This window comes from Mustela erminea, chromosome 6, assembly GCF_009829155.1.
Source record: "Mustela erminea isolate mMusErm1 chromosome 6, mMusErm1.Pri, whole genome shotgun sequence".
In the NCBI taxonomy this organism is placed as follows: domain Eukaryota; kingdom Metazoa; phylum Chordata; class Mammalia; order Carnivora; family Mustelidae; genus Mustela; species Mustela erminea.
The window spans coordinates 104,444,074-104,458,231 of NC_045619.1; the positions used below are offsets into that span (position 1 = coordinate 104,444,074).

At 39.4% G+C, this 14,158-nt stretch overlaps 2 protein-coding genes across 10 annotated transcripts in view; both read left to right on the forward strand.

The window, feature by feature from the left end:
• Positions 1–4,331, forward strand: part of PARP11 (poly(ADP-ribose) polymerase family member 11) — a 43,377-nt gene extending 39,046 nt beyond the window's left edge. For 8 of the 9 annotated variants that reach the window (XM_032349086.1, XM_032349087.1, XM_032349090.1 and 5 more), the window contains one exon: positions 1,353–4,100. In XM_032349086.1, coding sequence (XP_032204977.1) covers positions 1,353–1,669 — 317 coding nt within the window. In that variant the 3' untranslated portion in view covers positions 1,670–4,100. Of the gene's footprint in view, positions 1–1,352 lie in introns of all 9 variants that reach the window. The other variant, XM_032349094.1, reaches the window with a different exon arrangement.
• A 150-nt stretch (positions 4,332–4,481) lies between these two features.
• Positions 4,482–14,158, forward strand: part of CRACR2A (calcium release activated channel regulator 2A) — a 196,540-nt gene continuing 186,863 nt past the window's right edge. Inside the window, exon 1 of the mRNA XM_032349078.1 lies at positions 4,482–5,043. The gene's annotated coding sequence lies outside the window, so the exon portion shown is untranslated. The remainder of the gene's footprint in view (positions 5,044–14,158) is intronic.

Here is a 14,158-nt window from a genome sequence, read left to right on the forward strand (position 1 = left end):
AGAAAAGCCACTTCCTCCATGTACAGGGTAGAAGTAAGACTTTGACACCTCTTTCAGATTAAATACTCCCCCAGTCCCAGTCATTCAGGTGGGACAATCATGTCCCAATTAGCTGGTTTTTGCATTAAATTTAATTTCCATGTATAAATCCTTTCCATGGGTAAGTCTCTGTAATAAACTGTTTTATATCAAATATACAGAGAACTATAAAATGCATTCATTGTATTGTGGACAGGTCTAGGTACTAGTACTTTTTGTTTTGATTTTTCAAAAATGGTAAGTAGCCATATTAACGAGCAATGAGGAATAATGGGGAATTCCTCACCTTTCTCTAATGTTGTGAAAGTCCAAGCTCTCCATTTTATGCCCATGACTCAAGGAAATTATGGTGAGAGATGAGGAGAAAAGATAGGGATGGGCATTTATTTTTTTGGTCCTTGCTTTGTACCTTATGTCCCGCAAGAGAGCTGGCTACTACTTAGGATGGAGACATGCTACATTTTCCTAAAGTAGATTAGTTTTTAAAAATAATTACCGAAAAGGCCATTCTATTGATTTAACTGTACAGGGATGGGAAAAGTGTTGCTATTAATCCTGTCAGTATGGCATAATCTGAGACTTGGCGATTCATTTCCCAAATTTTTTAGAGTAAATATTGCCTTCATGATGTCAGTCTCCTATGCCTCCCCTTTTGGAAGAGTTGATGCTTTATTGAGTTTTCAGATTTCGGTGACAAACCTGTGTGAAGCTGTTCTTCTGAAGTGCTCAGATAGGAACAGCACTACACTCTTCAGAAGCCCTTTTCGTGGTTATTGGATTCTATTATCTCCAGAAATATTCTTGACTTGTCACCCTGTAACATAATGTGGTTTCTTGGGTTTTGAAGTAATCTCTGCAGACCAGTCACTCTCACTGTGCTCAGCAGAGTGCCGGTGGATGCTGGACCAGGGCCGCGGGCTGAGGAAGGCAGTGGAGGCAAATAGAAATGAATGGGAGACCCAAGCAGCTCAAACTCAGGTCTCACCACACGCTTACTCACAGGAACAGTTTGTCTGTGTCTTACATACTGGATTTCTTTGTAAGCTTTCTTTCCAAAACAGAAGTCTGGTCACTTCATTTTGGTGGGAGTAGGGGAGGGTGTTGATGGCATGGAATGGTATAAAAATTTATAAAAAATTTATCCATGGATTTCTGTTCCCTCTCAGAGATCTATGGACGAGGAAATTCCACATCTGTTTTCCTTAGATGATTCCGTGTGTCTATTCCCCTAACAATTAGAGTGTTTTTAATTGTGTTTCATACATTCTTCAGAGTAATCCTGGCTTTTTTTTTCTTGGTCCTTTTTGTTTAAGGAACCTATTTTGCTAGAGATGCTATTTACTCCAGTCGCTTCTGCAAAGACGACATAAAACATGGAAACACATTCCAAATTCATGGCGTAAGCTTGCAACAGCGGCATCTGTTTAGAACGTATAAATCTATGTTTCTCGCTCGAGTGCTAATTGGAGATTACATAAACGGAGACTCCAAATACATGCGACCTCCTTCCAAAGACGGGAGCTATGTGAATTTATATGACAGCTGTGTGGATGATACCTGGGACCCAAAGATCTTTGTGGTGTTTGATGCCAACCAGATCTATCCTGAGTACTTAATAGACTTTTACTGATTTCACTTCCAAATCTCAGTGGTCAAGGAAGTTCTGTGCTTTTTTTGCAGGAAGATTTGCTCTCCTGTCATCTAGCCACTAAATGTTCACTATCTGATACTTTTGAAACAGATATGAAAAAAAAAGTGGCCTCCATATAAAAAGACATACTGACTTTAAGGTTGGTTTTTTGTTGTTTTGTTTTTGTCCGTTGCTCGTAGTCTTGTTTGTTAAAGATTGATACGATACCGTTGCCATTTGAACACAGGCGAAAGGTAGCACTCAAAACTGAATCAGCTGAATCTCAATTACCGTGATCATTCAGAGTCTGTAAAGTTTACGTGTGTGTTATATTTATTCATATATATGTCCAAAAAATAAAAAAAAAACAGACCTAACTGTGTCGTCCCTTCAGAGGATTTGATCCTTTGTAAATTGAATCCTGACATTATTATCCACCAATCAATACATTGCCTTGTTGGTCTTCCAAAGCGGGGATTTAAAATCTCAAAGCAGGCTGAGTACCCTGGGAAAAATCAGAAATAAAAATGTTATTTCCAAGCTGCCGGACCAACCAAAAGGAGAAAGTCAAGGTGGAGTGTCCAGCTTCTGATTGCCCAGGGGAGCAGAGTGCAGTCTGAGACTGCTCATGTCATTCTCTTATCTCCTACGTCAGAACTGACAAGTGCTGCAGACTGTAATTAGTCCACAGTTCACCCACCAGGGCTCTTGAATTCTCATACCATGACTTGCTCCACACAGTGTTTACTGCCTCTTCAACATGAAACACTTATTGCTTTGCCAAAACATGTATTTTTCCCTTTGCTTTGGGGTCCCTTCAATAATTACTTGTAAGATTTCTTATCTGCTGCCTACCACACACAGCTATTCAACAGCGATTCCCAATACTCAAAATTTTAAGTTGGATCTCCCCATTTTGAATCATTGCAGAAGGCAGGGGGTTCTGGAACAAATCTGGTTTAGCCTTTTGAGTAGTAAATTGACAATCTGCTAATACTTAAAAAGTTAGATCCAGTTCATAATCATGTGTAATGGAAGTTTGTTTACCTGTTCCATCTGTTTTGCTATTATTCTATTCTAAAGAAGAATAAGTAATGTTGGAACAGCTTCCTGCCCCTAGAGGTGTTCTGGCAGAGGCTAGACAATGACTTGGCAGAAATGTCATACAAGAGTTCAGATGTCAGTTGGAAGAATTGGCCATATGATGGTTGAGTGTTTCCCCACCTTGATTTTCCATGATTCTATGTGAAAAAAAAAAAAAAGAAAAAGAAAAAGACACCTGTATCAAGCCTTGCCAGAAAACCTTTTCCTAACTCAGTCTAATACTGAATTCTCTCTCCATTATCCTTATTCAGTTTTGAGTGAGAAATTGTGAACACAGGTTAACTTTTCAGGGTAAAGCCAGTCAATGTTCCATGCCTGTGTTGTTCGTTTTAGTCATTTGCATTGGGAGAACATCTAGAAATCATAAAAAGGAAGCATATAGACCAATATTAGGCATGGTAATTCTTCAACTGCCATATATCCCCAGATTTTTGTTGTAGCTCAGAATACACGAAACTGTACAGTTTAAAGTAAGTAGTACACAGGAAACTGTTATGTACAATACTTTGAAACCAAGCAGCAACAAAGATTTCCTGACTTAAATGTGCACATTAAGAGCCACTTTACATGAAAGTCTGTGAATATTTATGAGGAGCCCATTTTAGAAACATGCAGAGATGATCATGGAAATAATTGGAATAAAAGTCACCAGACTACCTTGTGAGAGATAACAAACTATTGCTCTAGATTCATTCACAAAAGAACAATGTTAGAGACATTAGGAATTCAGATTTTGAAAATCTTTTTATTCGATTTGTTACTTACACACCAAAAAAAAAAAAAAAAAAAAAGGTTACAGTAATCCCTTCAATATGGCTGTCCTTTTTTTCAATTTAACACCATTTCACTTCCTGTCACTGGAACAGAGTAACTGTTGTAGCATTTGGGAGTTATTTTTGTAGATGTGCAGATCTTATCTCAAGGTGTGACTAAAAGCCCAGAGTTGAGGTTTGCAAGGCAGTCTGTATGAACTCTGAACTTAACTAGTTGGCTCAGATGTAGTAAATAGAATGGATTGCAATAGACATTGTAAGAAAGAATTCTGTTTTTCTGTTTTTCTTGTCTGACAATGTACTGCCAATTCTTTTATAATGAAGAACTAATTTTGATAAACTTTTCAGTGTGATAGTGTGGCATTAATTGATATTAAAATTCTGTTCATTTTGATCAATAGATTGAGTTGAGAACTCCTAATTAGTATATAATAGACTGGACACAACCATCTGCCCCTTTAACTCTTGTCCTCATATAGTATGCGTGGCGAGAGTAAAGAGAACCTACTCCAGGCTAATGAATAAATGATTTTTAAAATTATACATTGAACAAATTCCAGCTGATAGTGATTTTCCTTTTACACTTTGATGTCAGCCTCAGGGTAAAAAAAAAATGTGTTTATAAGAAACAGTTTCATAAATCTTGTGGTGATGAACAGGAAGGTTTTTATATTAGTGCAACTTTCATTTCTAGACTGTTATGGTGATGCTAAAGCATTTGGAGCCATTTTTGATATGTGAATATATTGTTTTTACATGTGGTGATTAAAGCTTTCCGTAGCAGGGCTTGGTTGTCCGTGTATGCCATATATTTGTTTCTGTGATTTCTGCGTCTCATCTCCATCTTGCATTACTTAAGCCTACATTTGCAGCTCGAACTTAATGGGCCCTTGAGAAGTCTGTTCCCTCTAACTCTTATATAACCTACTTACAGACTGGGGGGAAGTCTCTTGTTCTTGGTATAAGTCATTATGAGCAACAGCTAATCAAATGATCAGTGAGAAAATAATTTACTCTGCTATTGAAAATTCCAAAACAGTTCAAGGCCAAGCGCCTGCAGACAGTGTCCTTTACTCTCGGTGTGCTCCCCCAGCTCAGAGGAGCAATTCTGGGGGGTGTGTCTACATGCATCTGAGGAGCATGCTTCCTGCAGTTCATCCAGCCTCCAGCCACTCCTGCTATGTCCACAGTAAGTTTTGAAGCAAGTTTGACATTTGACTTGATCTTTAATCTTTAGTTGGCAAAAAAAAAAAAAAAGGGAGAGCTATCCAAAGATGTCTTAATTTTACAGGTGAGAGACATGAGAGACGGGAGGATCAAGGCTTACCTGTGGAGGAGAGACAAGATGGCAGAAGAGTAGGGAGCTCATTTCATCCGGTCCCTGAAATTTTAGCTACATATCTATCAAATCATTCTGAACACCTATGAATTCAACCCGAGATGTAAGAAAAAGAACTGCTGGAATTCTACAAATAGAGAAGTGACCACTTTTGCAAGGTAGGAGGTGCAAAGAAGTGAATCTGAGAGGATATATTGGAAGATAAATGGTGGTGGGTGGGGGGAGTCTCTGTAAGCCAGCTACCGGAAAGTGATAGAGCCCCAGGGTCCTAAACCCGAACCTTTAGAAGTCTGCTCCAGTGAAAGATGTCCCTACCTGAAAGGTGCTCAGGTGGTGAAACGGGCAGAATTCTAGGTAGGAGAGTGTGATCTCAGGATCCCCTGGGTCACAGAAAGAATGAGGGTGCCCAAGCCAGCAGAGTTCCCAAGCATTGAGAGAGGGGAAACCAGCTATGGTCAATGAGCCCAGGAGACGGCTCTCACTCAGTTTGCTGTAAACCCAGAACCATGGCCTGATGGGGCAGCCACTCTCCCTGTGGGGGCCCTGCAAAGGTCAGAACCATGGCAACCCTCCTCCTTCCCCCAGGAGGATTGGCATGAGTGTGAACTGCAGTAGCCTGCAGAGTTTGGTGCACACAAAAGTGTTTACTGAAGGTTTACTGAAGAGAAGGGGCCATGATCTTTCACCTTCAGGGCTGGAGAGTGGGGCATTGCCATTTTTATTTTCATCCTCTAAAGGCCTGAAAGCCTTTAGGGAACAAAAGCCACATAGAGCAACCCCAAACAGCCTACACAGAGCCTGGCCCCCTGGCAAGGGGCATTGCAGCTCCACCCAGGTGAAGATACCCGAGAATCAGCACAGCAGCACCTCCCCCTGAAGACTAGCCAGAACATCAGGCAAATACCAAGTTTATAGAGCACACAGAATTGCAAAACTCCAGCACCAGGGGTAAATAATATATCAAATTCAAAGATTTTTTTCTCCTGATTCTTTTATTTTTCAGTTTAAATTTTTCCTTTTCTTTTTCCTTTTTGTTCTTTTCAACCTGTTTCTTATTTCATCAACTCTTTGTTCTTAAGTCCTTTATTAACTTTTATTGTTAGATTTACATTTTATAGATATATTCAATTTTTGGCTTCCTTTCACTGTATTCATTGTGTGTATACACACACACACACACACACACACACTCATACATATTGCTTTCTTTAAAATTGGGGAGTTGTGTCTTTTAAAAGACCAAAATACACCCAGGACCAAGTGGATCACCCTATTTTGTCCACCTGGGAGATTATCCCCCCCCACCGCCATTTATTTGCTTTTGTTTTTTTGTTTCTGACCTCTTCAGATTTATCTAGTGGGTATTTTGTTTGGGTCATGGTTGATATTTTTTATTGTTCTTTCATTCATCCATTCTTCTCTGAGCAAAATGACTAGAAGGAGGAATTCATAACGAAAGAACCAGAGGTAATACACTCCACCACAGATATAATCAATATGGATATAAGTAAAATGTCAGAGCTGGAATTCAGGATAATGATTATAAAGTTATTAGCTGAACCTGAAAAAAGCATAACAGACATTAGAAAATCTCTTAGTGCAGAAAAAATGTAATTAGGCTGAAATTAAAAATGCTTTAACTGAGATGCAGTCTTAAATGGATGTTCTAACGGCTAGAATAAATGAGGCAGAAAGGAGAGTCAGTGACATAGAAGTGAAGGTGACAGAAAGGAAGGAAGCTGAGGAAAAGAGAGCAAAGCAACTAATGGACCATGAGGGGAGGAATAAAGAAATCAACAATACCATAAAGTGAAACAATATTAGAATTATTGGGGTCCCAGAGGAAGAAGAGAGAGAGGGGCAGAAGGTATATTTGAGCAAATCGTAGCTGAGAACTTCCCTAGTCTGAGAAAGGAAATGGGCATTCAAGTCCAACAGGTAGAACCCCCCCAAAGTCAATAAAAATAAATCAACACCCTGACATAATAGTGAAGCTTACAAATTTCAGAGATAAAAGAGAAAATTCTGAAAGCAGCTCAAGATAAGAGATCCTTAACTTGCAATGGTAAAAACATTAGACTGGCAGAAGACCTATCCACAGAGACCTGGTAGGACAGAAAGGGCTGGGATGGTATATTCAGGGTACTAAATGAGAAAAACATGCAGCCAAGAATACTTCATCCAGCAAGGGTGTTTTTCAGAATGGAAAGAGAGACAAAGAGCTCCCAGAACAAACAGAAACTAAGAGAATTTGTGATCACTAAACCAGCCCTGCAAGAAATATTAAAGGGCATCTTGTAAGCAAAGAGAGAGCCCAAAAGTAACATAGACCAGAAAGAAACAATCTACAGAAATGAGGACGTTACAGGTAATACAATGGTACTAAAATCATATCTTTCAGTAGTTACTGTGAATGTAAATGGGCTAAATGTGCCTATCAAAAGATACAGGGTATCTTTTTGATTAAAAAAAAAAAAAAGCAAGACCCATCCATATGCTGTCTACTACCAGAGATTCATTTTATTTTATTTTAAAGATTTTATTTATTTCTTTGACAGAGATCACAAGTAGAGAGGCAGAGAGAGAGAGGAGGAAGCAGGCTCCCTGCTGAGCAGAGAGCCCGATGCGAGGCTCAATCCCAGGACCCTGGGATCATGACCCGAGCCAAAGGCAGAGGCTTTAACCCACTGAGCTACCCGGGCACCCAAGAGATTCATTTTAGACTTAAAGACACGTCCAAATTGAAAGTGAGGGTGTGGAGAACAACTTATCATGCTAATGGACATCAAAATCAACCCGAGGTAGCAATCCTGATATCAGACAAATTAGATTTTAAACCAAAGACTATAGAAAGGAATGAAGAGGGACACTATATTGTACTTCAAGGGTCTAGCCAGCAAGATCTAACAGTTATAAATATTAAGGTTCCTAACTTGGGAGCAGCCAATTATGCAAACCAATTAATAACAAAATTAAAGAAATAGATTAATAATATAATAATAATAGGGGACTTTGACACCCCACTCACAGCAATGGACAGATCTAAGCAGAAGATCTACAAAGAAACAAGGGCTTTGAATGAACACTGGACCAGGTGGACTTCACAGATTAAATACAGAGCATTCCATCCTAAATCAACAGAATACACATTCTTCTTGAGTGCACATGGAACATTCTCCAGAATAGATCACATACTGTGTCACAAATCAGGTCTCTATTGGTATCAAAAGATTGGGATTATTCCCTGCATATTCTCAGACCACAATGCTTTGAAACTTGAAACTCAATCACAAGAGAAAATTTGCAAGGAACTCAAAACACTTGTAGGCTAAAGAGCATTCTACTAAAGAATGAATGGGTCAACCAGGAAATTAAAGAAGAATTTTAAAAATTCGTGAAAATTGAAACACAAGTGTTCAGAATCTTTGGGATACAGCAAAGGTGGTCCTAAGAGGAAAGCACATAGCAATACAAGCCTTTCTCAAAAAATTAGAAAAGTCTCAAACACACAAGCTAACCTTATACCTAAAGGAGCTGAAAGAACAGCAAATAAAGCCTAAACCAAGCAGGAAAAGAGAAATAAGAAAGATTAGAGAGAAATCAATGAACTAGAAACCAAAGAACAGTAGAACAGATCAATGAAACTAGAAGCTGGTCCTTTGAAAGATTAATAAGATCAATAAACCCCTAGCTATCCTTATCAAAAAGAAAAGAGAAAGGACCCAAATTAATAAAATCATAAGTGAAAGAGGAGAGATCACAACCAACACCAAGGAAATAAAATTTTAAGAGCATACTATGAGCAACTATATGCCACCAAAATAGGCAATCTGGAAGAAATGGATGCATTCCTGGAAACCTATAAACTACCAAAACTGAAACAGGAAAGAATAGAAAACCTGAACAGACCCATAACCAGCAAAGAAATTGACAGTAATCAAAACAAACAAACAAAAAAACTCAAAACAAACAAGAGTCCAGGGCCAGACAGCTTCCCAGGGGAACTGTACCAAACATTTAAAGAAGAACTAATACCTATTCCTCTGAAGCTGTTTCAAAAAATAGAAATGGAAGCAAAACTTCCAAACTCATTCTATGAAGCCAGCATTACCTTGATCCCAAAACTAGACAAAGACCCCGTCAGAAAGGAGAATTAAAGAGCAGTATCTCTGATGAACATGGATGCCAAAATTTTCACTGAGATACTAGACATTAGGATCCAACAGTATATTAAAAGGCTTATTCACCACAACCAAGTGGGATTTATTCCTGGGCTGCAAGGGTGGTTCAACATTCGCAAATCAATCAATGTGATACATTTCATTAATAAAAGAAAGGACAAGAACCATATGAATCTCTCAAATGATGCAGAAGAAGCATTTGACAAAATATAGCATTCTTTCTTGATTAAAACTCTCCACAGTGTAGGGATAGACCATACCTCAATATCATAAAAGCCATATATGAAAATCCCATAGCTAATATCATTCTTAGTGGGGAAAACCTGAGAGCTTTTTCCCAAGGTCAGGAACACAACAGCGATGCCCACTCTCACCACTGTTGTTCCACATAGTACTAGAATTCCTAGCCTCAGCAATCAAACAACAAAAAGAAATAAAAGGCATTCAAATTGGCAAAGATGAAGTCAAACCCTCACTCTTCACACATGACATGATACTTTCTATAGAAAAACCAAAAGACTTCCCCAAAATTGCTAGAATTCATACAGGAATTCAGCAATATGGCAGGATATAAAATCAATGCACAGAAATCAGTTGCATTTCTATACATTTACAGGAAGACAGAAGAAAGAAATTAAGGACTCGATCCCATTTATAATTGCACCCAAATCCATAAGATATCTAGGAATAAACCAAAGAGGTAAAGGATCTGTACTCTAAAATCTACAGAATACTTAAGAAAGAAATTGAAGAGGACACATAGAAATGGAAGAACCTCCACCTTCATGGATTGGAAGAACAAATATTGTTAAAATGTCTTGCTATCCAGAGCAATCTACACATTGAATGCAATCCCCATCAAAATACCATCAACATTTTTGACAGCTGGAACAAATAATCCTAAAGTTTGTATAGAACTAGAAAAGACCTTGAAGAGCCAGAGGAATATTGAAAAAGAAAACCAAAGCTGGGGCATCATAATGCCAGACTTCAAGCTCTATTAAAAAGCTGTGATAATCAAGACGGTATGGTACTGGCTTAAAAGCAGACACATAGATCAAGGAAACAATAAAGAACCCAGAAATGGACCCTCAACTCTATGGTCAACTTATCTTTGACAAAGCAGGAAAAAATACTCAATGGATAAAGGATAGTATTTCAATAAATGATGCTGGGAAAACTGGACCATTTTTTTAAACCACGCACAAAAATAAACTGGTTGAAAGACCTAAATAGACAGGAATCCATCAAAATCCTAGAGGAGAGGTCCTCTTCGACCTCAGCCTCGGCAGCTTCTTGCTAGACACATCTCCAAAGGTAAGGGAAACAAAGCAAAGATTCACTATTGGGACTTCATCCAGATAAAAAGCTTCTGCACAGCAAAGGAAAGAGTCAACAAAACTGAAAGGCAATCTATGGAATGGTAGAAGATATTTGCAAATGACATGTCAGATAAAGGGCTAGTATCCAAGATCTATAAAGAACTTACCAAACTCAACACCCCCCAAACCAAATAATCCAGTCAAGAAATGGGCAAAGGACATGAACAGATGTTTCTACAAAGAAGACATACAAATGGCCAACAGACACATGAAAAAATGTCCCACATCACTCAGCATCAGGGAAATACAAATCAAAACCCCAATGAGATATCACTTCGCACCAGTCTGACTAAAATTAACAAGTCAGGAAACAACAAGTGTTCACAAGGATGTGGAGAAAGGGGAACCCTCTTAAGCTGTTGGTGGAAATGCAAGCTGGTGTAGCCACTCTGGGAAACAGTATGGAGGTTCCTCAATATGTTAAAAATAGAACTACCCTACAACCCAGCAATTGCACTACTAGGTATTTATCCTAAAGATACAAATGTAGTGATCCAAAGGGGCACCTGCATTCCAGTGTTTATAGCAGCAATGTCCACAATAGCCAGACTGTGGAAAAAACTAAGATGTCCATTGACAGATGAATGGATAAAGAAGATGTGGTTCATATATACAATGGAATATTAATCAGCCATCAGAAAAGATGAATACTTACTATTTATATCCATACTTAATAGTTTCATCAATACTTACTAGTTTACATCAATACTTACTAGTTCCATCATATGGATGGAACTGGAGGATATTATGCTAAGTGAAATAAGTGAGTCAGAGAAAGACAATTATCATGGTTTCACTCATAAGTGGAATTAGAGGAAACAATGCAGAGGATCATAGGGGAAGGGAGGGAAACCTGAATGGGAAGTTGTCAGAGAGGGAGAAAAACCTTCAGAGACTCTTAATTATAGGAAACAAACAGGGTTGTTGGAGGGGTGGTGGGTGGGGGAATGGTGTAACTGGGTGATGGGCATTAAGGATGGCATATGATGGGATGAGCACTGGCTGTTATAAGCAACTGATACATTACTGAACACTACATCTGAAACTAATTATGTACTATATGTTAGCTAATTGAATCTAATTTTTTTTAAGGCTTACCTTTGGAAACAAATCAGGTTTTTTATTCAGTAAATCATGTCCCAGTCTGTATAAATGTTGGGCTGTTGGTAAGGCTCAGTGTGTTGAAATGCAGTTCTGATGGTATAGAAATGTGACATCTTTACAAGTTCTGTCCCTAGGCCATCCCAGATTTGAGGCTGCTCGCCAGGTCGCCAAGGAATAGCAGTGGAAACAGTCTAACAGCAGACATAGTTGTGTTGTAGCCCCACATTGTCCATTTTCCTTGGGGAAGGATGTTCTGTTTGTTTAAAATAAACATTGTATTTTGTTTAAAATGAAGTCTATTTCTAGATGAAATTACACATTCTGTACTTGTAAAAAAAAAAAGGAAAAATAAAAGGTAATGGAAAATAGCAAGGAAAGGAAAAACAAACAAAGCCTTGTCAAATATTGGTTTTTATTAGAAACTTTAGCACAAGGAGTTGACTTATTTTTACCCCTTTGCACTATATGCAGGAAAGGGTTTGGTGAAATCAAGCTGCCCTGCCTCATTTCCTATGAATAATTTTGTCATCTCATTTGGGGCAACACTGATGGAAGAAAGGAACATTTCAAAGAAATGGGAAATACACAATTATCAGGGGCTGCCTGGTTTTTGTGAGTAATACATACAGGAGACGTGAGCCCTACATATCCAGGAAAGATGTTCTAAATTCATCCATGAAAGCTTCACTTTTTTGCAGAGGTGGTTCACTTCTCACGTTCCAGAGACCGCAGGCTGGAGGGGAGGTGAACCTCTGCGGGCTCTCTCTTTGCCTGCCCCCTTCCTGTACGGAGCTACGCCTGGCCCATCACAGGTAAAAAGATGTCTTGGTTATTCTTAACACCAAGACAGTAACTTCCTTGCTATTGCGGAGTTAAGTGGCCGGCTGTAAGATTATGTAATCATTTTCTCAGCTCTAATTGCTTGGCTTTCATTCTTCAACACTGCAGGCTGAGAACTTGGCTTTCATTTGAACTTTCTCACTGTGTGGCGATGTCGCTAAGAATTTAACATTGGTTTTAAGTGGCTTCTCATGAGTTTGGAACACAGGGTAATGCCAAGGACATTTGTTTTCCTGCAGCTTTTTAGCTTTGCTGTACCCTCGACCAAGAGGTTATACAGTAAGCTGATTCTGACTCAGGCTTATGCTAACCTCACTATGATAAACCAGTTTAGGATAATTACAATCCAGGATTTAACCCAAATCATTTTTTGCAATATTAATTGTAAATCCAGATTGTACTTCTTGGATTTTCTTGTTCCTTTAAAAAAAAAAATCCCTCTTCCTGAAGGACTCATTATGCTTTAATGTTTTCTGGCTAACATGTGGAAGCCGCAGGCATTATAAGCTCACATTTGATTAACATTCTTAGAGAATTCAGTGTTCAAGCCCAGTTCCTCCTCTTTATTTCTTTAAGAAGGAGATCAAGCACCATCTTGGGAATTGCTGATCTGAGTTATATTTCTAGCTTTGATGCCTGACTCAGCGTAACCTTGGGTAAATCAGCAGAGGAGAAGGTTCACTTTTTCAGAAGGTGAGGTTTATGAAAGACTCCTGTGAAAATTAAAAGACCTGACAGAGCATGGTTGGATTTCTCTAGGCAACATCTGACCTGACTGAGGATGGTTTTGAGTTGGGGTCAAGAAAGTACAGTAGCAGGGATCGTGATGCTTTAGGAAGCAAGAGTTTGGAATAGGAAAGGTAGGGAATTGCCCTGCTTCTCCCTGAACCTCTCCTGCCATTCCGTCCCCCTGACCTTTCAAGTTCAGCACTTGGAGGTCCTGGGGCATGCCAGGAAGTGAACAAGTCAAGCCTGGCCTCTGCTCTCATGAAAATCTAAGTCTAGCAGGGAGGAAGGGAGGACGTGTACTGAACTGTAACAAGAACAATATGCTTTCCCAAAGGGGGAGTTCAGGCCACTGTGATAGCCTGTGACAATGGGACCTAAGCTATCCTAAGCCTCCCCACGAAATGAAAGGTAAGTGGGTGTTTATTAGGTGAAGGACTGATTTTAGACCCCCGGCCACACCCAACGGTGTCACATCAGGCTTTCAGAAGATGAGAGGAACAAGGGGGTGGAGAGGAGGCAGATTGTAGCATTTTTATCATTAAAATTAAGGTGAAAGAATCCAAGCTTCTTTAAGAACCATAATGTGTTGCCTCCAACCCTGCGTCTGGCCCTGGGAGTCAGCTTTAAGGAAACTAGAACCAGTGCTAAGGGGTACATGGAGAGAGGAGCAGAGATTGTGGAGGTCTTTATGCAACTTACAAGGAGAATCAAGATGCTTGTTAGGTAAACTTGTGTATTCTTGCCCCCGTGCCTTTGCTCATGCCTTGCTCCTTCCCCCAGAACACATACTTGCCTACCTCTCTTCTTCCTTCAAAGTCCTATCTATCTGAAGCATGGGCCCTGGAGTCCGGTGACGAAGTTGAACCTGGATCCACCACGCACCAGCTAGCCGGCCTTGGAGAGGTTTCTCAGCCTCTCTGTGATTCAGTTTCCTCATCCATAAGTGGGGATAATAATGCCTACTTCATGCAATGAAATCACTCCTGTAGAGTGCATTCATTGCCTGGCAGATAGTAAGCTTCAGTCAATGTTAGTGG